General features: G+C 58.4%; 1 protein-coding gene and 1 long non-coding RNA gene across 2 annotated transcripts; one reads left to right on the plus strand and one right to left on the minus strand.

Moving 5' to 3' along the window:
- Positions 1-42: 42 nt before the first annotated feature.
- Positions 43-6,158, minus strand: LOC123282207 (uncharacterized). The gene is made up of 3 exons (XR_011499491.1): positions 5,523-6,158; positions 531-1,149; positions 43-179 (listed from the first exon to the last, which is right to left on the minus strand). It is a non-coding gene; the product is annotated as an uncharacterized lncRNA (long non-coding RNA).
- Positions 6,159-14,212: 8,054 nt separating this feature from the next.
- Positions 14,213-17,532, plus strand: PHLDA3 (pleckstrin homology like domain family A member 3). Its single transcript, XM_014843162.3, has 2 exons — positions 14,213-14,910; positions 16,202-17,532. Exon 1 carries the CDS (start codon positions 14,470-14,472, stop codon positions 14,845-14,847), a length of 378 nt encoding a protein of 125 aa, XP_014698648.1. The 5' UTR covers positions 14,213-14,469; the 3' UTR covers positions 14,848-14,910; positions 16,202-17,532.
- The last annotated feature ends 8,433 nt before the right edge of the window (positions 17,533-25,965 follow it).

Genomic DNA, 25,965 nt, shown 5'->3' on the forward strand with positions numbered 1-25,965 from the left:
GCTTGACAGCAGTCACATGAGGGGGAGGTCTGGTGCAAATAAAAGGGTTTGCTCTGGGGCCGGCCCAGTGGCACAGTGGTTAAGTGCGCACGTTCCGCTTCTCCGCAGCCTGGGGTTTGCCGGTTCGGATCCCGGGGGGGACATGGCACCGCTTGGCAAGCCGTGATGTGGCAGGCGTCCTAGATATAAAGTAGAGGAAGATGGGCACGGATGTTAGCTCAGGGCCAGTCTTCCTCAGCAAAAAGAGGAGGATTGGCAGCAGATGTTAGCTCAGGGCTAATCTTCCTCAAAAAAAAAAAAGAGTTTGTTCCCGCTTTTCTAAGGGCTGCTTACTGTCCAGGATCGCTTCTAACTGCCCCATGCTGCCTGGACTGACCTGCCCAGCCAAATCCAGCTGCCTCGCCCCCTCTGGGGGTGGGACCGAATGGGCTTTGGAATTGAGGGGTTCAGCAAAGCCCCAAAAGAGTGCTCAGAACTTCTCCCAGCTTGGAAAGCCCCAGAGTGAGGGAGACGCAGCCAGAGGAACTTACGTGTCAAATCCAGAAGGCTCCCAGGAGGGATGGAGTGGAGGGGCCTCGCTCAGCCCACTGCGCCATCAGGGCGCCGTCCCAGCCAGTCCGGGCTGCTGTAACAGAATGCCATAGACTGGGGGACTTCTAAGCAGAAATTTACTTCTCCGGTTCTGGAAGCTGGGAAGTCCAAGATCCAGGTGCTGACAGATGGGCTTCCTGGTTCACAGCTGGCCATCTTCTCACTGTGTCCTCATATGGCAGAAGGGACGAGGGAACCCCCTGGAGTCTCTATAAGGGCACTAATCTCACTCACGAGGGCTCCAGCCTCATGGCCCAGCAGCCTCCCAAAGGCCCTGCCTCCTGACACCATGTCAGTGGGGATTAAGTTTCAACACGTGAATTGTAGAGGACACAAATATCCAGTCTACAGCATTTTGCCCCTGGCCGCCCAAATTCATGTCCTTTTCCCACGCAAAATACATTCATTCCATCCCAATAGCCCCCAAAGGTCTTAACTCGTTTCCTCATCAACTTTAAAGTCTGAGCCCAAAGTCTCACCTCAATGGCGTCTACGTCACACGTGGGTGAGACTCAAAGAAGAATTCGTCCTGAGCCCAATTCCTCTCCAGCTGTGAACCTGTGAGAAACACATGTGGTGAGTTTCCAAAATACAACGGTGGGACGCGCATAGGACGGACATTCCCATTCTGAGAGAGAGAAATAGGGAAGAAGGAAGGAGTGACAGGCCCCAAGGAAGTCCCAAGCCTGATGGGACAAATTCCATTAGACTGTAAGGCTGGAGAATCATCCTCTGTCTTCTGGACCTGCTGGGGCGGCGATGTTGCCCCCTGAGGCCCAGCGGGGTGCTGCCTGTGCCCCGGCTCTCTGCCAGGGCCCCACCCCTGTAGCAGCTCTGGCTGCGCCATCCTTAGAAACCTGGATGGGGGGAGCCATGACCCCCACCCCCAGCCCTTGGACTCTGGGTGGGTGATGGGAGTGGCAGCTCTAAATCTCTGAATCACCTTCCAGGTCATTCTTCCATTGTCTCAAGGAACAGCCCTTGGCTTCCGTCCAGATGGCTGACCCACACTGATCTGCTTTTTCAAAGGTCGCTTGGCCACACCCTTAATGGTCTCACTTTTTTGCAACGTGGACAGGCTGAGCATTTTCCAAATCTTTCAGGTCTGCTTCCTTTTTGCTTAACAATTCCATCTTCAGGTCATTTCTTCCTGCCTGCCTTTCACAGTGCACAGTTGGGAGGAGCCGAGCTGTGCCTCCAACACTCTGCTCAGAGACCTCCTCAGCCAAACATGCACGTCTGTTGTGCACAAATCTCACCGTGCACAAAACACGACGGAGCCCAGTTCTTTGCTGCCTTACAACAAGCAGCACCTTTTGTCCAGCTTCCAATAATGTGCTCCTCCTTTCTGCCATCAGAGTGGCCTTTGTTGTCTGTATTTCTGCCAACCTTCTGCTCAGGATTCCTCAGGTCTTCTCTGGGACCACCGACGCTTTCTCTCCAGCTCTCCTCTCTTAATCTTTCTCACCAGAATCCCCTTTAAATGTCCGTTCACAGCAGTGGGGTTTTTTCAAGCAGACATTTTAAAACTCTCTGAGGGGCTGGCCCCGTGGCCGAGCGGTTAAGTTCGTGTGCTCCGCTGCAGGCGGCCTAGTGTTTCGTTGGTTCGAATCCTGGGCGTGGACATGGCGCTGCTCATCAAACCACGCTGAGGCGGCGTCCCACATGCCACAGCTAGAGGGACCCACAACGAAGAATATACAACTATGTACCAGGGGGCTTTGGGAAGAAGAAGGAAAAAATAAAATCTTAAAAAAAAAACCAAAACTCTCCGAGCTTCTCCTCATTACCCAGTTCCAAAGCCACTTCCACATTTTTAGGTGTGTGTCCCGGCGGCAACCCCACTTCTCGGTACCAATTTCTGTCTTAGTCAGTTCCGGCTCCTATAACAAAATACCGTCAGTTGGGCGGCTTATAAACAACAGAAATTTATTTCTCATAGTTCTAGAGCCTGGGGGTCCAAGATCAAGGTGCTGGCTGACGCAGTGTCTGGCGAGAGCTCACTCCTGGTTCACAGACGGCCGTCTTCTCGCTGTCCTCACACGGCGGAAGGGCCAAGGGAGCTCTCTGGGGTCTCCTTCATGAGGGCACTAATCCCACTCACAAGGGATCTGCCCTCATGATGTAATTACTCACCAAAGACCCCCACCTCCTAATGCCATCAACATATGAATTTGGGGGGCACAAACACTTAGTCATGTGGCAGGCCCCCACAGCCAAGTCCAAGGAAGGCTGAACTCTGTGTAAATGAGCTCATCTGAGGGGTACCGTGTCCCTCATCTTAGGGACGCCAGTCTGATGTTTTCGGGCTGGGCTTCTCTGTCCACACGGTGAATTTACAAAACAGTAAGCAGATGCTTTGACAACAATAAGCGTCTCTTGCATATTGTCCAGATGACCAGTTCCAACAGTGGCCTTGGCAGATCCCAGCTCCTTGACTCCGGGAATAGGACCTAAATATGTGAAAGACCAATGGACGGTGCAGAACAATGAATAGGGAAGTGCAAGGTGACAGGTCGAAGAGCTGTAGCAGTTCAGAGAAGAATGTCACTGACCGCCTGGGGGCGGGGGTGGGGGTGGGGGGCCTCTGGCTGTGAGTTCCCCAGGTCGGGCCAGGTCTCCTCTTGATAACTTCTCTAGGTCCAGCCCAGGATGTGGCCAACCGGAAGTTCTCCAGGAAGGGTTTGCACGCGGAGGAAGATGGATGGATGGATGTCTGGATGGCTCCACTAACAGTTGGGTCATCCTCCTGCTCTGGGAGGGGCCCAGGATGAGAGAGCCTTTGGGGCCCAAAACTGGGGACAGGCTGCCCTCTGCTGGCTGCTCGGGAGGGCCTCTGGCAGCCATCACAGAGCCATCCGCCCGGACCCTCGGACACTAGCTGTCAAGCTCCGGGACCACCCGTTCTCCAGAGCAGCCCCACGGTGGGGAAGGGGCTGGACGCACCTCCTGCGAGTGAAACCGGGTAACGGCAGAGGGCGGTCAGCCAGAGGCGGCTGGGCGGAAGCACCCTCTGGGCGGTGCAGGGCGGGGAGGGGCGGGCGGGCTCCGAGAGAAGGGAGGGGCACCCAGGGGCGGTGGTTTTCTTCGGGGAAGGAGGGGCCCCGCGTATGCTGGCGTGCGCTGCTCCAGGAGACGGCAGGTGGCGCTGTGGGGTCGGGGCAAAGGCAGGCGCCCCTTTCGGCGCATCGCGCGCTCTCCTCGGGTACCCCGCGACCCCCTCCGGTACCCCGCACCCCCCTCGTGTACCCCGCGCCCCCTTCCAATACCTCGTATCCGCCTGCGGTACCCTGCGCCCTCTTCCCATACGCTGCACCCTCCTCGGGTACCCCGCGCCCTCCTTCGGGACCCCACGCCCCCCTGCGGTACCCGGCGCCCTCCTCTCATACCCCACAGCCTCCTTCTGTACCCCTCACCCCCCTTCTGTATCCTGCACCTTCCTCCTCACCCCATGGGCCCTCAGGACCCTTAATTCCTGCTCCCCGGGTAATAGCTTCTCCTCGGAGGATTTGAGGCTATAGGGGCCTGCCGTGCAGCAAACTGTGAGTTTGACCCCAAGGAAGCAGGGAGCAAGGGTCTTTGTTTCAGGCAAGTATTTCTTTTCCCTTTTCTCTGATCTCTGAGCCAGGCATCCAGGGCGCCTCAGGAGACCCCACGGGCCGGGAGCCAGGCCCCACTGTGGGAGCCGCAGGTGCTGGTCTACTGGGGTGTGATGCCAAGGGCTACCCTGGTGATGGGAGGCAGGCCCAGCCCCCAGTTCTGGAAGCTTCCCTCCTCCGAGGGCCCTTGCAACCTGTTTGGCTCTTCTGAGGATGGAGAGAGACCAGAAGGAACCAGACTGGATGGCGAGGATGGGGATGAGAGAATATGGAGGGTAGAGCCGCCATCAGGTGTGGGGGATCCCTGAACAGGACACTTGGGAGGGGCAGAAACCCAGTGAGACCAGGTGAGGGAGGTGGTGGTGAATGGGGCAAGATGAGGAACCCTCAGACCAACTCCTGGGCAATTCCCACCCCCCACTCCCACTGTTGCCTCCTCCCCTCGCTGTGTCTCCACCCCCCTCCCCCTTCCTACCCCCATTATGAGAATCACTGGGGTGGCTTTTAAAATGGGTTCTCAGCTCCACCCTGAAACATTCTGATTCAATCGGCCTGGGTGGGGCCTGGGAATCTGTATTCGAAAAGCCTGTTGGGTGATTCTGATGCTCAAGCTGAGCCAGGCTTGAGGACCTCAGGACCAGTCCAGCCCCCCAGCCAGTGCCACCTCCACCCTCCAGCCCACCGCCCTCCTGACAGGGCAACGGCCCCGCAGCGGCGTGAACTCAGCACCCCATTCAGCCGCTGCTGCCTCTGAGCCGTTCTCAAGAGTGGAGAGCACTTCCTGGAACTTCCTGGTTCTGTCCCCTGGAGTCACCCCAACCAGGGGCAACGCCTCCCCTGCGTGACAGCGCTTCAGAGGCTTGAAGACAGCCGCCCGGCCGCCCGCATCGGCTCCTTCCCAGGACAGATGTGCACTGGCCCCTCCGTGCTTCCTGACTGAGCACAGGGGAGCCCCGGGAGGCCACCGCATCAGTCGAGAAAGAAAAACACAGCGTGTGTTGGGGGCTGCCCGGGGGCCGCAGAAGCAGATGGGGGACTTGCGGTGGGTCAGTGGCACCAAGCAGAAGCAGCTGCCTCTGAGAAAGCCCCTCGCCCTGCCTGGGACTCCCTGCACCCCAGCCTCCCTCATGCACCCTGCGCACCTGCTGTGTGCCACGGGGCCTATCGAAGACCTTAAGCATAGTAAGGAATTTAACCCTCACACCAAGCCCATGAGCAGGTGCTGTCATTGTAGCCATGTACAAATGGCCAAGCTGAAGCCAAGAATTACAGGACAATTGAGGGACTGGCTCCAGGTCGCGGGGCCGGGTCCCATTGCCCGCACAGCCGTACCTGACTCTCTTCTCCAGAAGACACTGCCGTGCTCCAGGAGGAAGCAGGATCATCTAGAACAGTGTGTTAGGACCACAGTGATAGCTGGCACGTGTTGAGCAAGTACGGTGTGCTGGCCTGGTCTCGATGTTCCTTGTTTGATTCCTATGTCAGCACTGTGATTGGTTACCTGATCTCTTTATCACAGAGGAGGAAGCTGAGGTTTGGTGAATTTCTCAGTGACTTATTCAAAGCCACTGGCAAGTGGCGGAGCCAGGACTGGAACCAGCTGTGTGACTTTGGGCTTAGCCTCCTCCCCTCTGGGTGTCAACCGCTCATCTGTGACATGAGGACATTGGCCTAAATTAATTCTAGAGAAACGCTTCTCAGGCTGTATTGTGTGCAGGAGTCTCCCGGGAATCTCATTAAAATGCAGATTCCAGTTCCGGGTGGGGCCTGGGACCTGGTGTTTCTCACGAGCTCCCATGGGAAGGCGGTGCTGATGCTGCGAGCCTGGGGCCACACGTGAGCGGCCAGGCTCCAGGGGACTCGCCCAACTCTGATGTTCTGAGTTTATGGGCCTAGGAGGACTCGCCCCAAAGGCCATGAAAATTCAGGAAGCAGGTTCTTGTGAATAAAGCCCTTCGTGGGCACTTTCCGTGCCTGGACAAGCCCTGGGTGCCTTTTCTGAAGCACCTCCCCCTGAGCCTTCTACATTTCCACTCTGTTGACCTCACCCTGACTCTTCCAGAGGGCTCAAGGGCTTGGTCCTGGGCCAAAGGGGGTTGCTTCTCCCTGTGGAAGGGGTGGAGGCTGGTCCCTGGACACCCTGCCTCATGGCCCTGCCTCCTGGGGACACCCACCAGTCCCATGGCAGCCACACCCCTAGTGCCCTAGGGCTGTTTACAGACAGTCCCGCCTTCTGGGCACGTGGTAAATTACCTTTCTCCTCCTCCTTGGAGTTAGGCGTGGCCGTGTGGCTTGCTCTGGCCTCTAAGTTGAGATGAGAAGTGATTTGTGTGGCTGGTGGGCGGAACGCTTTAGGGGCCCCGTGAAGGCATCACGTCCTTCTTCCCTGTCACAGAGAGGTTGGAAGTATGCGTCAAGACGCAGCCTCTCTGAGGCCGCCCCGGTGGTGTCGTGGTTAAGTTCACACGCTCCACTTCGGTGCCTGGGGTTCGCAAGTTCACATCCCGGGCGTGGACCTACACACGGCTCACCAAGCCACGCTGTGTCAGCGTCCCACATACAAAACAGAGGAAGATTGGCACAGATGTTAGCTCAGCAACTATCTTCCTCACCAAAGAGGGGGAAAAAAAGGAGGAAGCCTGTGAGTCAGCTTTGTGAGTACCGCATGAACAGAACCTCTGCTGCCAGCCTCGATGGATGTGTGCGAGGAGAGGATGCCCTTTGCTGGGGTGACCTTCGGGGTCTGGGGGAGTTTGCTGGTGCAGCATAAGCTAGCCCACCCTGACTAATACACATGCCAACGTCAGCCGTGACGGGAGGATGTCACCTTAGGTAGGCTGTGTCCAGTGCTGGGGGACCGCGACTCTGCACAGCCAGGATCGTGGCCTGTCAAAGAACTATGCTCACCTCTGGGATCCTCTTCAGTGGGAGGGGGCTCCCTCAGGATGCGAGCGCCTCCTCCCTCCACTATTCCTTAGTCCTCGTTAAAGAGGACAGTGTTCTCTCCGAGGGGCCAGAACGTGGCTCCCAGAGCGCTGAGGTCACACCTCCCAGGGTGGACTCTGCTGCTCCTCTGCCTGACTCTCCGTGTGGGTCACATTCAGGAATATGATGTGACCTTTCCTCCCCTCCCTCGGCCCCTCCACACCCCTCCGCCTCGAGCCATTTGTTCATATCTTCCTGACCCCAGTCCCAGGCTGCACACCTCACAGCCTCTCTGCCCATGTTGACGATGGCCCCGCACAGGAACTTCTCAGTGATCTGAGTAACACTCATGAAAACGCACCATCCTCCTCTAGGAAACACTGGAAAATCAAAGCCAAACAGGAAAAAAAAAATCCTCCATAGTCCCCTCAGCTGGGAGGAAGGGCCGCCCACACTGCCTTTCCCTCTGTTCTTTTTCCCTCCGCGCATCCCCCCCACCGTGCGTAATTTCAGCAAGATGCTGTGAACGGTTCCTCTTTAGGAGGAGAGGGAAGAGCCACCCACTGACACAGAAAATGTCACAGCTGGAGCGACTTATGGATCCTCCAACCCACACCGCCCGTTGCCGTGGGATGCTGTGGTATAGGATTCTGGGGGCAAACGTGTGTAAGATAAAGACGAGAGTCTGGCAAGACCCACGCCAGGCTGAGTGCTTGTGGTCTCTTGGGGTTGGGGGAGCCGGAAGGGTAGGGAAAAGATACCTTCACGTTTTCAATCTTTTATGCATTCAAATACTAATTTCACTTAAAACATGTTATTATCGTTAAAAGAAAAGAAAAAGAAAGGTACAAAACAGAAAAGCAATCCATGTGTCCAGGTCTGCACAACTGTCACGGGCAGGTGGGTCAAGGCTGCTAGTTCCCTTCTGATGTCCTTGCCTCTCGGCCCGGCGTCCCTGAGGATGAGGGTCATTCCAGGGCAGCCCCTTTCTCCGACAACGTGGGCCCTCAGACGCCAGGATGACACAGGAAAAGGGAAAATTCCGCAGGCCCAACCTGAACCCGGGCCCGTGAGTCCGGTCTCTGCCAGACCCCGGGCGGATCAGATGCCTTCAAGCCCAGACTCGGCCCGGCAGAGATGGGGCAGCGGGCGCCCGCAAGCCGAAAGGGATGCCGGTGAATCAGGAAAGTTATGGGGCTGGAAAGTGATTAAAGGGCTGGGCGTGGGCGGGGATTTCCACTGAGAGAGCCAGGCCCCGGAGCAAGCCCGGGCGGGCGGGCCAGCCGGTTGAGGTCTGTCGCAAGGGTGTGCATAAAACCCAAAAGCCTTAGAGACTTGAAACCTTGATCGTTTTTTTCTTCTGTTTCCCTTTAGGAAAACTGAGATCCAAGGAAGCCCAGAGCCCCAGAACAAAGGCTCTCCATCAAAGGGCTGCGGGCAGGTCAGGAGAAGTCTGGGAGAGGTCAGCAGGAGGTGCGTCTCCCAGGGAGAGGAGGGAGGGTGGCCTGTGGACCGAGGCTGCAGAAGCCCAGAAGGGTGGGGGAGCCGGGTGTGAGCAGACCCATGTCCTGCCCATTCTGGGTGAGGAGGAGCTCCCTGACGCCTGAATCCGGGACGTGGAGCAGGTCAAGGAGGGAGTGGCCATGCCCTTCTTGTCTCAAGAAGGGGAGGCCACCCGTGTAGATGCTCCTTGGCCCCCACAACCTGGCCAGGCTTTCTCGCACATCTCATCCGAACTCGACAGGCTTCAGTCCGTGGACCAGGAAACAGGTCCAGGAGGGGAAGTGACTCGTCCAAGGTGTCACGGAGCCCTGTCTCCTGGCTGGTGCTCCTTCCTCTACCGCAGAGGCTCCTCAGAACCCCCTGGAGGGCTTGTTAATATAGACCACTGGGCCCCAAATCCAGTCTTGGAAGGTCTGGGGTGGAGCCTGGAATCTGTATTTCAAATCCGGGTGGTGCTGAGGCTGCCGCTACACTTTGAGAACCACACCGCCCCAGACCCTGGCTATGTAAAGTGTGCTCCATGGACCAGCAGCATTGCTGTCCCACGGAAGCTTCTAGAAGTGCAGAATGTCAGGTCCCACCCCAGGCCGACTGAATGAGAATCTGCATTCACCAGATCCCCCCGGGGATCTGCTTGCACATGACAGTCTGAGGAGCACCGTCTATACCGCCCTGCCTCTCCCAACTGGGAGTCAGATCCCAGCAGCCCAGTTCTAGCAGCGGGGGGATAGAACCCAAACAATGGGGGGGACGGGCTGTTCCTACCGTGGATTGCCTCACACACCGTATTCCGCTTGCCATGCAGAAATATTTCCCCACAGAGCAACGTATGGCGGGCATCTCTCCCTGTTTGTTATTTTTAACCGCTCCACTGTACAGACGTTTGTGAGTTATGATTTTTAAGGGAAGCAATGCATGCACATGGTGAGAAAACAATAAATAAAAATCAGGCAGCACAGAATAAGGAACAACGAAAAAGCAGAATGCTCTGTCTTCTGTCCCCAGTCTTCCCCAGAGGAGCTTGACCATTTATTTTTGTTTTATTAGTAATGGACCTGATTCTTAGGACGGTTTTAGATTTAGGGGGAAACTGAGCAGATAGAACAGAGGTCCCCATGCCTCCTCCCCCACCCAAAGTTTCCCGTTACTAGCAGCTTGCATTAGGGTGGCGTGTTTATTACAACTAATGAGCCGACACTGATATTCTTAATGTTAATGAAAGTGTACGTTAAGATCCCTCTGGGCGCCGTTCAGCTCTGTGGGCTCTGACAGCCGCGTCGCGCTGTGTGTCCAGCATCACAGGGTTACAGAATCGGCCCACCGCCCTGAAGACCCCTGTGTGGTGCTCGTCGTTACCGTAAATACAGCTCTTAGACCCTCTGCATCCCGAGACGCGCCATCGTTTCCACCTCCCCGTCTTTGTCAGTCGCGCTGCCATTTCTTTCACTCCTTTGGCCTCTAGTTCCTGAGTCCTGCTGTGCACGGGCCGCATTCCAGGTGCTGAGCCCGGGAGGGGAACAGAGAACTCCCCCGCAGAGCCTCCAGGCGGAGGAGAAGACAGAGGGAAATCAGCACAAGAGAGAGCTGCAGACGCTGACGTGGGCCTGAGAGACAGTCGAGCAGGGAAGGGGGTACGGTGTGTGTCTCTGCGTGAGTGTGACTGTGTCTGTGTGTATCTGTGTGACTGTATCTGAGTGTGACGTGTGTGTCTATATGTGTGTATCTGTGAGTGTGAGTGTGTCTGCACGTGTGTGTGCACCTGTGGAGCGAGGGTTGCAGTCTTAAGCAGAGCGGTGGGGGAAGAGATCCCTGAGAATGTGGCATCGGAACAACAAGCGAAGTGAGGCGAGGACACGAGCCAGTGATGCTCTGCGGGGAGGTCCAGGCAGAGGGCACAGCAGGTGCAAAGGCCCTGAGGAAGCAAGGAGAGTGGACAGGCAGTGAGGGAAGGAAGGCCTCGCAGGACCACAGGCTGCCTCCCTGACCGGGGCTTTCCTTAGAGAGATGGGAAGGCTCTGGGGCTGGAAGCCAAGGAGTGACACCATCTTATTTCCGTTTTAAAATTATTACATTCTATTTGGTAAGTAAGGTGACATCCAATGCCTTTTCTATAGATTGAGTCTAGCAATTAATGACCGCTAAACAAGTTTATAATAAGATTGAGTAAATATTGTAGCAAACAGAAGACAGTCCTTTTCGTCTCTGTCCCTTTTCTCGCCTATCCCCCTCATTCCCATCCTTCCTTGAGCACAGTCCTGCGTAGCCGCCCAGTGTGGGTCCAGGGCTCCCTCCTCCCCCAGGGTGGCTCAGAGCTGGCGAGAGCGTTCCCATCCCAGCCCACTGGTTCCAGGGCCAGTTTGTATCTAGCCCGTTCCAGCCGGACTCTCTCGGGGCGGGTGGAGCGGGGAGCCCGCGTGCCCCACGGGGGCTCCGCCGCAGCTGCAGCTGCGTCCTTGGGCGGTGGAGGGTACCCCGCAGGGAGGGAGCAGCACTGCCCCCTGTGCCCGGCTCCCGAATGCTTCCTGGTCCTCCCGAGGGCCCGAGTCCTCCAAGCTGGGCCGAGCCTCTCCCAGATGGAGCTACCAGGCCAGACGCCAATCCTGGGGCAAGGTTTAGAGTGAGTCACCTCCCCTTGTCCCAGGCGGTCATGAGACGGGAGGAGAGGTTCCCAGTTTCCGAGGACCCACGCAGGCCACTGGGGAGACATGGCGCTGGGACCCCGATGTTTAATTGATGAAGACCCTTCCTGCTGAACTTCTTCCTGTGGCCTCCTCTGGACCCACTCACTCCTGCCGCCCAATGTTCCTGTCTTTTTTCGTCCTTTCTTCTGTGTCCAAAAGCCTGGCACCCCTCTACCCAGTAAGCTGAAGAGGAAAGTGTGGGTGGCTGGGTCATGTCTAAAAGGAACTGTGTGTGCTCAGATAATTATGCAGAGGTGGTGTGGGATCATCAAAAGGTCCTAGGTCTTCTTTGCTCCCACGCGTTCTCATCCCAGCTTGGCCGTGTGTGAAGCTGTGTGACTTCATCTAGGTTGCTTGACCTCTCTGATCTCATTTTCCTCATCAGTAAAATGAGCACAAGAATAATACTACCTATCTGTCATGAGAATCAAAAAGGTGAGAAGTCTCCCTAAACGTTAAAAGCCCGTACACGGTCAGTTAACCTGGAACTGGAGAGAGCATCGATGAGACCCGGGCCCAGCACAGGGAGAGGAGGATGTGAGAGATAAAACAGTCAGGAGCAGCGGCTGGTCTAGAGCTCTGCGTCCTCAGTGACAGAACTCCGGATCAGGGCAGGACTATGTCAGGCTGGTGCATCCGGAGACTCTGGTGGAGGGTTGGGGTGGGGGCTGGAGAGAGGAGCCTTGGAGGGCACGGCTGGCAGACAGGCGGAGAGCTTGGGGGTCCCTAAGGCAGGGCTGCGGGCTTCTCGAGCTCCCTCCGCCTGGCCCTAGGCCGCAGCAGACACCTGTTTGAGCTGCTTCTCTTCTCTCGTGGTGCCGTCCGCTGCCTCTCTAGGAGGGCGTCTCGGGTGATGATGTGATGACAGAGTCAGCTGCCCACGTGTGCAGGTGCTCCTGCGGCGGCACGGGGCTCAAGAGCTGTGCGTGCAAACCGACAGCGCCCTCCCCACCTCCTGACACGGGTGCTGCCAGGATGGCCCTCCTCCCTCCACTGGATGGAGCTCCCCCCACACTGGACAGAGCTCAGGTGCCTGTTAGGCTCTGCAGCGGTGGGCGAGGAGATGGAAAGCTGGGGTGTGGGCACAGAGAGTCATTATTACACATCAAAAATTATGCCCGGGGCCGCCCCGTGGCCGAGTGGTTGAGTTCACGCGCTCTACTTCGGTGGCCCAGGGTTTCACCGGTTCAGGTCCTGGGTGCGGACATGGCACCACTCATCAAGCCATGCTGAGGCGGCGTCCCACATGCCACAACCAGAAGGACCCACAACTAAAATATACAACTATGTCCTGGGGGGCTTCAGGGAGAAGAAAAAAAAAGATTGGCAACAGATGTTAGCTCAGGTGCCAATCTTTAAAAAAAAGTTATTCCCATAATCATCTATTGCTAGTATGTCAATGAACAGGCCTGGGGGAGCTGACCAAGGCGGGGCACATGAGGACCGGGAGAGCCGTGGTCCAGTGCCTGGCCTGGTCTTGCCCCCGTCTTCCCCCAAAGGCGAGAGAAGTGGGGGAGGGGAGGAATGCCATTTACTGAGTCTCAGCGTTGCCAGGCTCTGTGCTGGGTCTTTCCCGGATGTCATCTACCTTGCTCGTCACACCTCTGTGAGATGAGAGCGCATTCACGGTCCCCTCTGACAGATAGGAACTGGAAGGAGGACGAGGAGGTGGGCAGGACACAGCGACCGTGGGGCAAGAGCCGAGGTTTGGACCCCGCTCTGCAAAGCTCATAAGACTCACGGAAAAGGGAGGGAAGCAGCCCTCACCCTCCCCACCCCCCCAGCCCAGGATGCAGGGGGAGAAGTCCTTCCCTTAGGAGGGGAGAGGAGCAGCAGGCCTGGGGCCGACTCCACCCGATGTGGCCCGTCCACGCGGGTGAGGATGGGCCCCTCCAAGTGTGTGCACTGAAGAGGACTCCAGGCATGACATCCTCAGGTCCCCGTGGGGCCCCTCCTCCACCACAGGGAGGACCAGTGACCTCAGGCTCCTCTCTCCTTGGTTCCTTGGCACTGGACTCTATCTACACGGCTCCCCTGGGGGAGTAGGGCGGGTGGGTGGTCCCAGCAGAGACAGCCGTGGGCAGCCTCTCCTGGGCCCGGCATGGAGAGATGTGCCCAGGTCGGAGGAACTCAACACAGGCTCGATTCCCTTTCCCTCCAAACACCAGGATCTTCCTCATTTTTCTTAAAAAAATTTTTTTTTAAGATTGGCACCTGAGCTAACAACTGTTGCCAATCTTCTTTCTTTTTTCCTGCATCTTTTTCTCCCCAAATCCCCCCAGTACATAGTTGTACATTTTTAGTTGTGGGTCCTTCTAGTTGTGGCATGTGGGACGCCGCCTCAACATGGCCTAATGGGCGGTGCCATGTCCGCGCCCAGGATCCGAACCCTGGGCCGGCGAAGCGGAGAGCGCGAACTTAACCACTCGGCCACGGGGCGGGCCCCTCATTTTTCCGATTGCTCCATGCCAAGGGGGAGCTGGCCACCTAGGAGAGTGGGCAGAGGCTGGGGGGCCAGGACTCCCGGGCCTGGGAAGCATCCAGCAGCTGTCTGACGCCCACATGCAAGTCCCAACCGGTGCCACGGCGCAGCCCGCTGCCGCGCAGGCCCTCCCGATCCCCCTCCCGCCCCAAGCAGCGCCCCCTCCCTTTTCGTCCCCGCTCTCTCCTCCAGGTGCGAGGCCTAGACGAGCTCTGGTTCCCAGAAGCGGCAGGCTGCTGGGTGAGCAGCGCCCCCTCGGTCCCAGCCCTCCCCTGCCTGGGCGGGGGCGCGGCGCCGAGAGGAGGGGAGGCGGGGAGAGGAGGGGAGGGAGGGCGCGGAGGGGCGGGCGGGCCGGGGCCGGGATGCGCGGCGGGCGGCGCAGGAGGCGGGCGCGGAACGTGTAAGGGCCTGTCCCGCGAGCTGCCGCCCAGCGCGCAGACGGAGCCCAGGGGCGCGAGCGGGCAGCCGGGCTCTCGGGCCGGGAAGCCGCGGGGGCACCGGGCAGCGGCGGGGCGGGGCGGGGCGGAGGAGCCGCGGGCGCAGCGGGCAGCGGGGTCCGGAGGACGGCGGGCGCGGGGGCCAGGGCGCACGGCCAGCCAGCCCCGGTCGCCGGCGTCGGGCGCCGCAGAGCCGGGAGGGACGCCGCGCCCGCCGCAGCCTGCAGCCTTCCCGGGGTCCGGGGGCGCCCATGACGGCGGCGGCGACGGTGCTGCGCGAGGGCGTGCTGGAGAAGCGCAGCGGCGGGCTGCTGCAGCTGTGGAAGCGGAAGCGCTGCGTGCTCACCGAGCGCGGGCTGCAGCTCTTCGAGCCCAAGGGCGCGGGCGGCCGGCCCAAGGAGCTCAGCTTCGCGCGCATCAAGGCCGTGGAGTGCGTGGAGAGCACCGGGCGCCACATCTACTTCACGCTGGTGACCGAGGGCGGCGGCGAGATCGACTTCCGCTGCCCCCTCGAGGATCCTGGCTGGAACGCCCAGATCACCCTGGGCCTGGTCAAGTTCAAGAACCAGCAGGCCATCCAGACCGTGCGCGCTCGGCAGAGCCTCGGGGCCGGGACCCTCGTGTCCTGAACGGCCCGGCTTGCCATCTGCCTACGTGCGCCCCACCGACGCGGCGAGCAGAGGTCATGTCAGGTGAGCCCCCAGGGACTGAGGCCTCTCTCCGGCCCTACAGGGAATGGGGTCCCCCACCGGCACCCCACTTCAAAGCTGGACCATCCTAAGGCCAACAGCCAGCAGGAGCTCAAGAACCTGGGCCTGGGCGGCCTTTCCGCTGGGGCACCAGGCAGGCGGGTCCTGAAGGTGACCCTGGAGTCTAAGAGGCCGGTGGGCAGCAGGAGCCTTCCCACAGGTTGGTTCTGCCCTGACTCAGGTGGAGGGAGGCTGGCTCGCACGTCCCCTCACCTGCTGGGTCTCTGCCCGCACCCGGGGCAGGGCTCCAGGGCTGTGGCCTTCCGGGAGCTGGGAGACCGGAAGGTGGGATGAGCCGAAGTTCGTCCCCTCCTGCCGGGATGAAGCACAGAATGAGGCAGAAACACAGTCTCCCTCTGTTAGCGGAGTCGTCAAGGATTAGGAACAGAACCAGGGAGCCCAGGCCTCTGCTCCCCACTCTTGACAGTGGCTTTGGGGTCCTAAGGCTGAGCTGTTGGGAGACCAGGGGTGTTGGAGGGTGGGCAGGCCAGGCCACTGATGCCCCGGGGTGTGGGCCTGTCCACCTGACCGTGAGTGGCAGCCAATGCTGGGCTGGGCCAGAGGAGGAGAAGCCAGAGGAGGAGAAGCCAGAGGAGGAGAAGCCGGTGGAGGGGGTGGGGTGCGGGGGCAGGGTGGGTGGGTGGGTGCAGGTTGGGGTCATGGCTTGTTATTTGGAAGTCTTGATCCTCTTTGAGCAGTGGGGCAGTGGGTGAGGGCGGATTTGTGGTCAGGAAGGCCCAGGGCAGGGACCAGGAATAGCCTAGAAGCCCTGGCTGCCAGCCCTGTGCCCTGTTCCCCAGATGCCACTGCCTCCCTGTGAGAATTAGGAGCCGGGCTGAGGAAGGGTTTATACCACTCTGGTTCTGTTTTCTCCTCTGAAAACCTACACCCCCCGTGCCCCCACTACCACCTCCCACGCTCCCTGCTGCTCCCTACCCTGCGGCTTCTCCACCTTAACAGTAGAGTCCGGGTGACACCCTTTGAGCCTCCTGTTAACTCCCCTCACAGGGCAGTGGGGACAGTGGGGGATTAGCCTAGAGCCTGGGCGAAGGCGGACCTACAGGCCTGGGGGGCTGGGAGGAAGCAGCGTTCTCCGTGGATTGCAGCGTGTTGTGCAAACACTAGTTTCTGTGTGTGTTCCGATGTGGGTGGGGAGCGCTGGTGTAGGACTGCTCGTGGTGGGTGCTCGGCACCTGGGGTCCACCCTGACCTGACTGCTCTTCTTTCCTGTCAGCTTCCCTGCTCTTTGGGCTCTGCGGGGCGCGACTGTGCTGCCCGGGGCAAGGCCGAGCCGTGGATGTGTGGAGGAGGCGCTGGAGCTGAAGGAATGGATGGGCCCAGGAGGAGGGCAGCAGGCCACACGGGGCTGAGGATGAAGTTTCAGCCCCTGAACGCTCTGAGACTCGAAGGGCATACGTGACTCATACATCAGGATGCACAGCCGGCATCGCAGCCCCTGCCCCAGGGCCCTGCCATCTGCTTTGCAGACTGCTTCTAGTCCTCGCTCGGTGCCATGCCTGGAGGAGGGTGGTCCCCCCGGGGTGCCAAGCCACCGCCTCGGGACTCGGGAGGCCAGCCTGGTAGCCAGAGGAGGAACTGCCTTGGCGTCGCCTCTGGACTCACTTTGCGGGGGGTGGGGTGGGGGGTGGCTGATGGGCCTGTGGCCCACCTTTCGGGGGGGTCTCCTGCTGCTTAGGTCCTTTTGGGACCCCCACCCATCCAGGCCCTCTCTTTGCACACTGCTTCCCTCCTGCCCGTCTTCGGCCCACTGCGGTGCTAGGCCTGGAGTGGGTGGGGGTGGGGTGGGGGTTTGGCCATTAGCATTTCATGCCCATCCCCAAATGAAGATGCCCTGCCCAGGGCAGTGATCACACTGTTTGCTGAGTAAAATTCTTTGCCCACAAAGACTCTGTGCCTTGAGCATCTCTCCCCACCCCCACTTTCCCAATCAACCCACAGCCCATTCTGAAATCTCCAGCCTGGGTGGGGGAGACACTGCCACTCCCACAGACATGGCTCCGTGGTCCTCGGAAGAGGGACCATAAGGCCTGGACCGCAGGACGTTACCGCAGCCGACTCGGCCTCCACAGATGTCTGTTCTCCAGGAGGATGCCTGACCCTGCTATCCATGGAGGTGGCTCTGCTGTCCCCCTGTCGTTTATGCACTCTGGCTCTCTGCATGAACACAGTAAATCTTCCCTTACTGGATGGCTTGCAAGGAATAATTCCGGCATGGAGGAAACCGGTGCAGAGAAACAGCTGCCATGAGTCCTACAGAAACGATAAGTCGGTAACACCCAAGGCCTCTCGTGTCCGCCTAGGCCTGGCCTTCCCTGTGGCAGAGCAGTGACCTGCTTCCAAGTCTAGAAGGAGCAAGGAGGCCAAGTGGCCCCTTCGGCTATTTGAAGTCTCTTTAGTAACCGCTTTGTGTTTGGTTCCCCGTTGAATTTCTCCTGCTGTGCAATCCAGACCTCTCTCCTGTCGCAGTGCTCAGAGCTCTCAGGAGCATCTCGCTTGTCTGACATATAAACCGCATCTCGCCACTGAATAAGAATTTACAAATGACCAAGGCATGTTTACAGATCCCTCATTTGTTAGCTCCTTAGGCTGGACACCTGTCCTGTCATAGCTTCACCCCAGCCTGGCAGATAGCATCCTCTTCCGTGGCAGGCCTGATCAGTGCTGAGAAAGACGTGGGGTCGACTGGAGTGCTGTGATCACTTGGTGATGTCTGCCACGGGCTTTGGGAGGAATGGGGAAAGCTTGGCAGCACTTACATGGGGTCGGAGGGTGGAGAGAAATGGTGTCTGCCACCCCGTCCTCTATCCCAGCTTCCAGAATGGGGAAGGGTTAGCTCCTCCATCCTGCTAGAAAACAGCAGCCTCAAAAGTACAATCCTTGAGGCCAGTCCTATGGCCGAATGGTTAAGTTCCCACGCTCTGCTTTGGCTGCTCGGGGTTCACCGGTCCAGATACACACCATTCATCAAGCCATGCTGAGGCAGCGTCCCACATAGAGGAAAAAGAATGACCTACAACGAGGATGTACAACTATGTACTGGGGCTTTGGGGAGGAAATTGAAAGAGGAAGATTGGCAACAGATATTAGCTCAGGGCCAATCTTCCTCACACACATACAAAAAATGCATTTAAAAAAAAACAGAATCCTTGCTCTTTCAGTCAAACCCAAAGGTGAGGTGGTGGGGATTCAGGCATAAAGAAAGAAAAGAGGTGTCCGGGCTGTCAGAAATGGGAGAATGCTTGTGAACAGTTGGGATGGGGAGGCACCCTCCTTCAGCTAACGCCGAATGCCCCTGACGGGCCAGGCCTGCTTGGCACTGTGGATGTGGAGGCGAAAAGGCAGGATCTGCTCCTTGCACCCGGGAGTCCAGAGCCTGGTGGAGACAGAGCCGGCTGGGGGTCAACAGAGCAGGCAGGGGCCGCAGGGCACTCCACCACCGCCCAGCGCTGTGTCGGCCTCCACAGAGCTTGGAGGGCGCCTCCCCCTCGGAGGGAACGTGGCTGCAAAGGGCAGCCGGGGTGCGGCCTGCGTGGGTGGCAAGGGCAGGGGGCACCCGCAGGGAGGAGGGGAGCGGCTGCCTGCTTTCTTTGAACACCCAGCCCTGTGGGCTCCAGGGTTGCTCCCGTTCCTGCCCAAACCTGGCTTCAGTTTCTCCCTCTGCTGGGAGAGCCCAGCCCCTCTGAAGGCCGTGCTGCTGTTAGAGCCCCCGGCACAGACCCTGCAGGCCCTCAGGACGTTAATCCAGGTGCTGGCGGTCCTGGTGGTTGCGATGGAGATGGTCATTCACTGCCTTGGTGAGAGCCCCGCAGCTTCCTGGAGTGTCCAGGAGCTCAGCGCAGATCTGGGGCTCACGTGCCCCACTGTTTTTTTTTTTTTCTTTTTTTAAAGCTGTGTGACCTCTCTGGGGAGTCTACTGGGGAAGGAGACACCTGCTTCTGGGCTCAGGGGTGTCCTCGCTGCTCTGGCATCTCTGAACTCCAGGAAGGAGCGTGGGCGCTCATGCTGGGAAGGCTTGGCTGGACCACGCAGAGGGTCAAGGCCTCTTGGGGGCGCAGACGGGCCCTGGCAGTGCCAGCAGACATGCGTGAGATTGAACAACTTCGCTCTGTTGGGCCTGAGGATGCTGCGAGGCAGGGAGGGGCGCTGTCTCTCCTCTGGCCTGGCCTCACCCCCGTCCCCTACGTGAGTCACCGATGGGAAAATGAGCCGGGCAAGTCTGAGCCCAGCAACTGGGAGTCATGAGGCTGGGGCGGGGAGGCTGAGGGGGCAGGATGGGCTTGTCCTGGTCTGAGCGAGCAGGGCTGGGAGCTGAGGCTTTGGCAAGGGCGAGCCTGTTGCAAGAGACGAGGGCAGAGAGGCGGAATGAGAGTCCATGAGCTGAGATTGCAGCAGGACGGAGTGAGGGCAGATGGGCAGGGCAGGGCGGTGTGAACCCTGAAGTCTGGCTTTCCCCAGGAGGAGGGGATGGATAGGCGCCTCGGGTGGCTGTCCCACCAGGGCCAGGCCCAGGGACCCTGGCCTGACTGTTTCACCGTGTGCTAGGCTGCTGTGGGGCTGCTCGGGGGGCCCTGGTCTGGCCGCCTCCATCTCGCTGTGGTCTGTGTGGGCAACCAGAGTTCGGTCCAGAATGCAATCCGGTCTCCTGCTTACACCCTCCGGGGCTTCCCTTACGCAGCAGGAGGGTGTCGCCCCCCCACACCAGGCTCTTGTGCCAGGGTCTGTCTCTGCAGTCCCCACGCCCAGCCCTACGTGCAAACCATTCCCTTCCGGCCTGGCAAAGGCTGACCTGCCCACCCCGGCCTTCACTCGCCCCGCTCCTGCACGTGTTTGTCTCTCTGGCTCACACCCTCGGAGGAGCCCCCGCTCTGCCCACTGTCCACGCTCTGAGCAGCCGGTCCGTCCTCGGCAGCTCCAGCTCGTCTGTTGCTCCCACTTCTCCACGGCTGCGGGCCTCCTCGTCCGCCTGTCCCACTAGATGCCCAGCTCCTGCCGTGTGTAATTCCTGCCGCCTCTAAGTATCTGGCACACAGTCGGTTCTTAATAATGGCAAATGGTGTATAGTGCTTACTCTGTGCTGGGCATTGATCCAGGAACCATATGCTTACTGAATCCGGTAATGCCCCAACAACTCTGTGAGGGAGGCGCTGTTATTGTAACTCCCGGGGTTTACATTAAGAAATTCAGGCCCAGAGAGGTTAAGTGACTTATTAAGAGTCACACAGCAGCTCGTAAGTGGTGGAGCCAGGATTCAAGTCTGTCAGCGGGACTCCAGGCGGGTGCTGTTAACCTGAAATCAGCGATTAGTCCTTATTGAATGTGTGAATGAGTGAATGAATGAATGAACTCACTTTTTCTCTGGGAGACAGCTCAGAGGCCAGACAGCCAGAGGAGCAGGGACCACGTGATGGCAGAGAAGGGAACTGTCTGTGGACTGGGGAGTGGAGGAGGTTTCCTGGAGGAGGTGACTGCAGCCAGTCCTTGAAGCGAGAGTGGGTCTGACTCCAGGAAGGGACACAGCGGGGTGTCCTGTGGGTTGGGAGGGTCTGTGCCCGCCCCAGGAGCAAGGCTCCGGGCAGGACTCGCCTGGAAGAACGGAGGGACCCCAGGGAGGGAAGGGCCGTGAGAACTCGAGGAACAAATACGTTACAGGCTCACAAGGCCCAGCCCATGTTGGCCCCAGATGCTGTTTGTCTCATGACCTGGGTGTGGGGCCGCCCCTCCTGCAGGGACGAGGGCTGTGGGCTCAGCAGATGTGACCCTGTGTGGCAGCAGCCCTGGTCCCAGAGGCCCACAGCTGGGGCTCACCCCCCACCAGGGAGACCGACCATCCCAGTTTTCCTGGGACCCTCCTAGTTCTAGCACCGAGAACTGTGTCCTGAGAAGCCCTAGTCCTGGGCCATCTGGGACAGCCAGTCACCCTGCCCGCTGCCCCCTTCCCCAGGGACAGGAAACCTCGCCTCGCCCACCCTCTAGACCTCACCCGTCAGCTCTGCCTGGGGCACGTGGCCCCTCTGAAGAGTCCGAGCCCGTGAGCAGCAGGTCCATGGCCCACGGCCTCACCCACCCTGACTCAGGCTCCAGCGGTTCCCTGCCATCCTCAGAGGAGAGAGCAGGCACTCCGCTGCGGGCGGGAAGGAGAGCCAGGCGTCCTCAGGGGCCCTCATCATCAGCTCGGCCTCTGCAGGAGCCCAAAGCAAAGTAATTCCATTCGGCTTACCCGCAGCCGCTTGTCAAATACCTGGTGTCTGCGTCATGGAGACAGAGCTGTCTCACCTGCCAAGGTGATGGAGACAGTGAGGGCGGCAGGGGCAGAGAGGGGCGGAAGGTGGGGATGGAGCCAGGAGGGGCAGCCAGGGACCATCGAGGTGGTCCTTCAGAGAGGGGATAGGATCTGACTGTCAGAGCAGGATGGCACCAGGGAAGAAATTATGTTCCAGGAAACAAACAGGTTTGCCCAGAACTGGGGGTGCGACAGCTGAGCACGGGGAGGCAGGCAGACAGGGAGCCCACGTGCACCGGCCAGGGGTCTGTGCTCTTTCGTGGGCAGTGGGGGAGCCGTCATGAGGCTTCTGTTCCTAACACACGCACCTTTATTTTTGTTACAAAAATGTGTTCATTGAAGAAAAATGTGAGAGGACAGGAAATTATAGAGAAGGAAACACCCCACCTTCACATTCCATCTTTCAAGGATGATCTTTGGGGCCGGCCCCGTGGCCGAGTGGTTAACTTCACGTGCTCCGCTTCGGTGGCCCAGGGTGTCGCCATTTCAAATCTTGGGCGCGGACAGGGCACTGCTCATCAAGCCATGCTGAGGCGGCGTCCCACATGCCACAATTGGAAGGACTCACAACGGAAAATACACAGCTATGTACCAGGGGGCTTTGGGGATAAAAAGGGAAAAAAAACTTAAAAAAAAAAAAAAGATGATCATTAGCATTTGGGTGTATTTCCTTCTACGTGTATTTCTATGCAGACACAGGTATAACATGGAACTATTACACATGATACAATGTGTCATTTTTCCATGGCGTCATACCGTGTATACTCTGTTACATCCTGATTTGTTACAAATAATATATTGCGTTAAGAGACCACGACATTGAATAAGTATTTGAAGGCCCGTGTGTTATTCTGTTATATGTACTATTAGTTATTTGACAGACCAGTCCCTTCTTTTTGGATGCCCATGTTCTCTGAAACTGTTCTCTGTTAGGTACAAAGCTGCAGTGCACATGTGCCCCTTGAATCCTCTGGTTGTTTCTTAGAGGGGAATGGTGGGGTCCCCCTGGGGCGCAGGGGGCAGGTGGGGTGAGCGCTGGGTTTCTCAGGGGGTGTTGGTGGCCATGGGGAAGGGAGACCCTGGGAGCAAGGAAATCAGTTAGGAGGCAACTGAAGAGAGGTGGCAGGAATGAGAAGGGAGGGCGGGGGCCAGTGATGACACGGCGACAGGTTAGTGGGTGGCCACGTGCAGCAGATCTTCGGGTCCCCAGGTCGTACACACAGACCGACGGCGGGCCGGCCGCATTCAGGTGGCAGTTAAAATCCCCGCTCTCATCGAAGGCCTGGTGTGCATCCCTGTGGTGTCTCTCATCAGCTGCGCTCCTCGGGCAGGTTACTCGCACCCCAGTAAATTGGGGGTGCTAATAGCCCACTTCCTAGGCTCATCGTGAGAATTAATTGAGAGATGTTCTTCAAGGAGATAAGCACACAGATAGTGCCCCATAAATGTCTGTTATTACAGGAGGGTAACAGCCTCCCAGCCACTTGCTTTGCTGAGTCAATGTTTAGAAAGCCGAGTGCAATCAGCAACGTAACTCAGTACCTCTCCCCGCGGGTTCTCCCAACACCGACACCCAGCCTTCACGGAGCGCTCTGAACTGCGGGTCCGTGCTAGACTGCATCCCTTCAAGAGAAGCGTCTTCATCTTACAGACGATGGAATTGCCTCTCAGAGAAACAAAAGCAGAGGCGCGGAGTGGATGCAGGACGCCTAGTCCCACGCTCTTCTCAAACCTCCGTGCCTCCTGGGGTTGGAGCAGCCGAGTAGGGCAAGGATGGAGAGAGCAGGGGAGGCTCCATCAAGCTCCCCCGTCATCAGATTGAGCTGCACCGTCATTATCGTCACCAGCACTGCCAACCAGCCTCCACTTCAGGGGCTCAGGGCCGTTCACACACATAAATGCCCCGACTCCTGCCAGAGAGGAGAGGGCAGGTGGCACATCTTGTGTGAGTTCACAGAGCATGTCGCCCAAGAGGAGGAGATCTTGGGTGTCTGGTCCAGGCCAGCCCTGGGAACCCTTTCCCGACATCCTGCCACGAGGGAGGTGGGTATCAGTGCCGACTGAGGCACCGCGATGGATAAGCTGCACTCGGAAAGCAACTCACAGAGCCAACAGCGTCGGTTAATTATACTTGGCCGGAGTGCACAGGGCTGCAGGAGCCTTTAGCTATCAATGCAAAGGGGGACAGTAGTCTGCATCTACCCACTAACAAAACACATGCCACCAACGGGTGGGTCTCACTGTCGGGGTGGCCCCCCCAAGGTCCAGTCCAGCTGGTCCAATTCTCCAGCAGGACAAAACATAGCCCCCTCCTGGCAAGGTCTCTGGAAGAGCCCTCCCCGTCCTCACCTTTGAATGCTGTCATCTTTGTCGCCATTCCTGGGTTTCTGTCTGGGGCTCTGACTCTCAGAGAACCTCCAGAAGCCGTCTTGTTGTGTTATCACAACATCCTGCGGGGGTAGAAGAGCTTGGCATCTTTCCCGAAAGATTAAAGACGGCAGACCTCCCATGGTTGAGCCAGGGTCCCTGATCCAACACCCAGTCTGGAATTAGAAAGACAAATGTTCCCACTCAGGGCCTCTGCTGCAGGCACACATTGCAGCCACTTGGGAGTCCAGGGAGGAGACAGTCTCTCGGCTCTTTCTCCTTGGCGTCTGCTGGGTGCCGGGGGTTCCCATCAGAGAGCTGACACGTCCTCTTGGCTGCCAGCTCCTGCGGCTGGGCTGACAGGTGTTCACTATGAAAGGCGGTGACAAGACCAGGGGTGCCTGGGAGGATGCAGAGGGACCTGGGTCCAGCTGTCTGTGCCCAGTGCCTCCTGAGTCCCCAGATGCAAAGCCAGGAGGTCTGCCCATGTACCAGGCCCCAGCAGCCAATCTTCCCCCTTTGCTCAGCTGCTCCCGGGCCTGTGCAGAGCCGGGTCGCTGGGCTGACTCTGGTCTACCGTCGTGGACTGGAAGGTGCAGGAGGGCAGGGCCCTGCCTTTCCCTCTTGTGCTCAGTACTGGATCCACCAGCCAGAGGCTGGTATACAGCAGGTGCTTGGTAAAGACTGTGGAAAGGACAAATGTGAAGTTGTGTGTATGTGTGTGTACTGTGTTAGGGGTGCCCCGGCTCCCAGTGCAAGCATCTTCTGTGTGTGGGTGAGGAGAGGACACGGTCTGGGCTCTCCGGAGGGCAGGTGTGTGGGCAGGTGGAATGCACTCAGAGGATGCCTAGGGGGCTCTGGGCCTGGGAGGCAGCACCCCTGGGTCCTCATTCAGGCTGGGCCGTTAGTGGCCCTGTGACCTTGGACATGGCCCTCCTTGCTGGACTTTGCTCTCCTCACCTGTAAACCCCGAGCTTGCAAATCCAGCAGATGCTCAGAATCTCCCGGTCGCTCGTTAAAAGCACAGAACCCTGGTCCCGCCTGGCGCCCATGAAGCTGCATCTCTGGAGCTGGGGCTCAGGAACCAATATTTTCATAAGCCCCCCATCGTGATTGTGAAGTCCCAGCCTGGGGGAATGATGCTCAATGACCTCTGATGGTCATCAAGGGCTCAGGGTGCAGAATGCTCCAGGCTGTTGTCCTGGTCCCTGAGGTTTGGGGCTCAGGTGCCTGGTGGAGATATATTGAGTGGGGCCTACTGAATGGTGTTACACACACACACACAGACACGCACGCACACACACCCTGCAGGCTCATATATATCCACTTAGCCAGAGATGCCAGGGTCCTGGGTGTGCCATCTGGCTTCTCCTTTCCCTGTGTCCCCCTCACAATGTAGCTTTTCCTGTGATTTTCTTTGCCAGATCCCCCCCCCCCCACCCCCGCCTTATCAAAATACTCCCTGGAGAAGAAAGCCCACATGGGGCAATTGGCCTCCGCTCGCTCTTACTGTCAGGGTCTCAGTTTTCCTAAACGTAGGTTAGGAACAGTAGCCCTCCCCTCTCCAGGGCTACCGTGCAATAACCAAGGCCAAGAGGACCACCTAAGTGGGCATTTGGTGACATGTGAACACACGCGGTAACGTGCTCTCTGCGTGCCAGCCCCTCTGCTCTGGTCCTTCCAACGGAACCCTGTGCTCTTCTCGGGCCTCTGTTCCCACCTTGGCCTGACTAGTCCCTACTCTTCCTGTGAGCCTCAGTTTGGGAATCCCAGGGGCAGGCAGGCCCTAGGAAGGACCCCCGTGGTCTCCATCTGCTGGTATACTTGCATAAACCCCTCTGTTTGAGAGCGGAGAGGCCTTGTATCTTGCTCCTAACCGATGGAGCAGGACGGGAGGCCAGTTGTGCGGTTAGGCCAGAAAAGATTGGTATTTCCATCCTGCTCCTTCTGACTCTCTCCCTCGCTCCTTTCGATGAAGCCAACCGCCATGTTGGAAAGGCCCGCATGGCCAGGAAATGAGCGTGGCCTCCAGCCAACAGCTGAGGAACTGAGTCCCACCAACGCCCACACCAGTTTGGAGGCAGGTCCTTCCCCAGTCAAGCCTTCGGATGAGACCCAACTCCTGGCTGACATCTTGGTGCAGCCTATGAGAGAGACCCACGCCCAGATTCCCATAGAAACTGTGAGATGATAAATGTGTGTTGTTTTATGCTACTCAGTTTGTGATCATTTGTTACACAGTGATGGAAAACTCGCACGGACACCTTCATCAGGAAGCCTTCCAGGGTTGCCTGCATGCCCCAAGGGCCAGGTGGCATCCTCTGCTGACA

This window comes from Equus asinus, chromosome 30 (assembly GCF_041296235.1).
Source record: "Equus asinus isolate D_3611 breed Donkey chromosome 30, EquAss-T2T_v2, whole genome shotgun sequence".
NCBI lineage: Eukaryota > Metazoa > Chordata > Mammalia > Perissodactyla > Equidae > Equus > Equus asinus.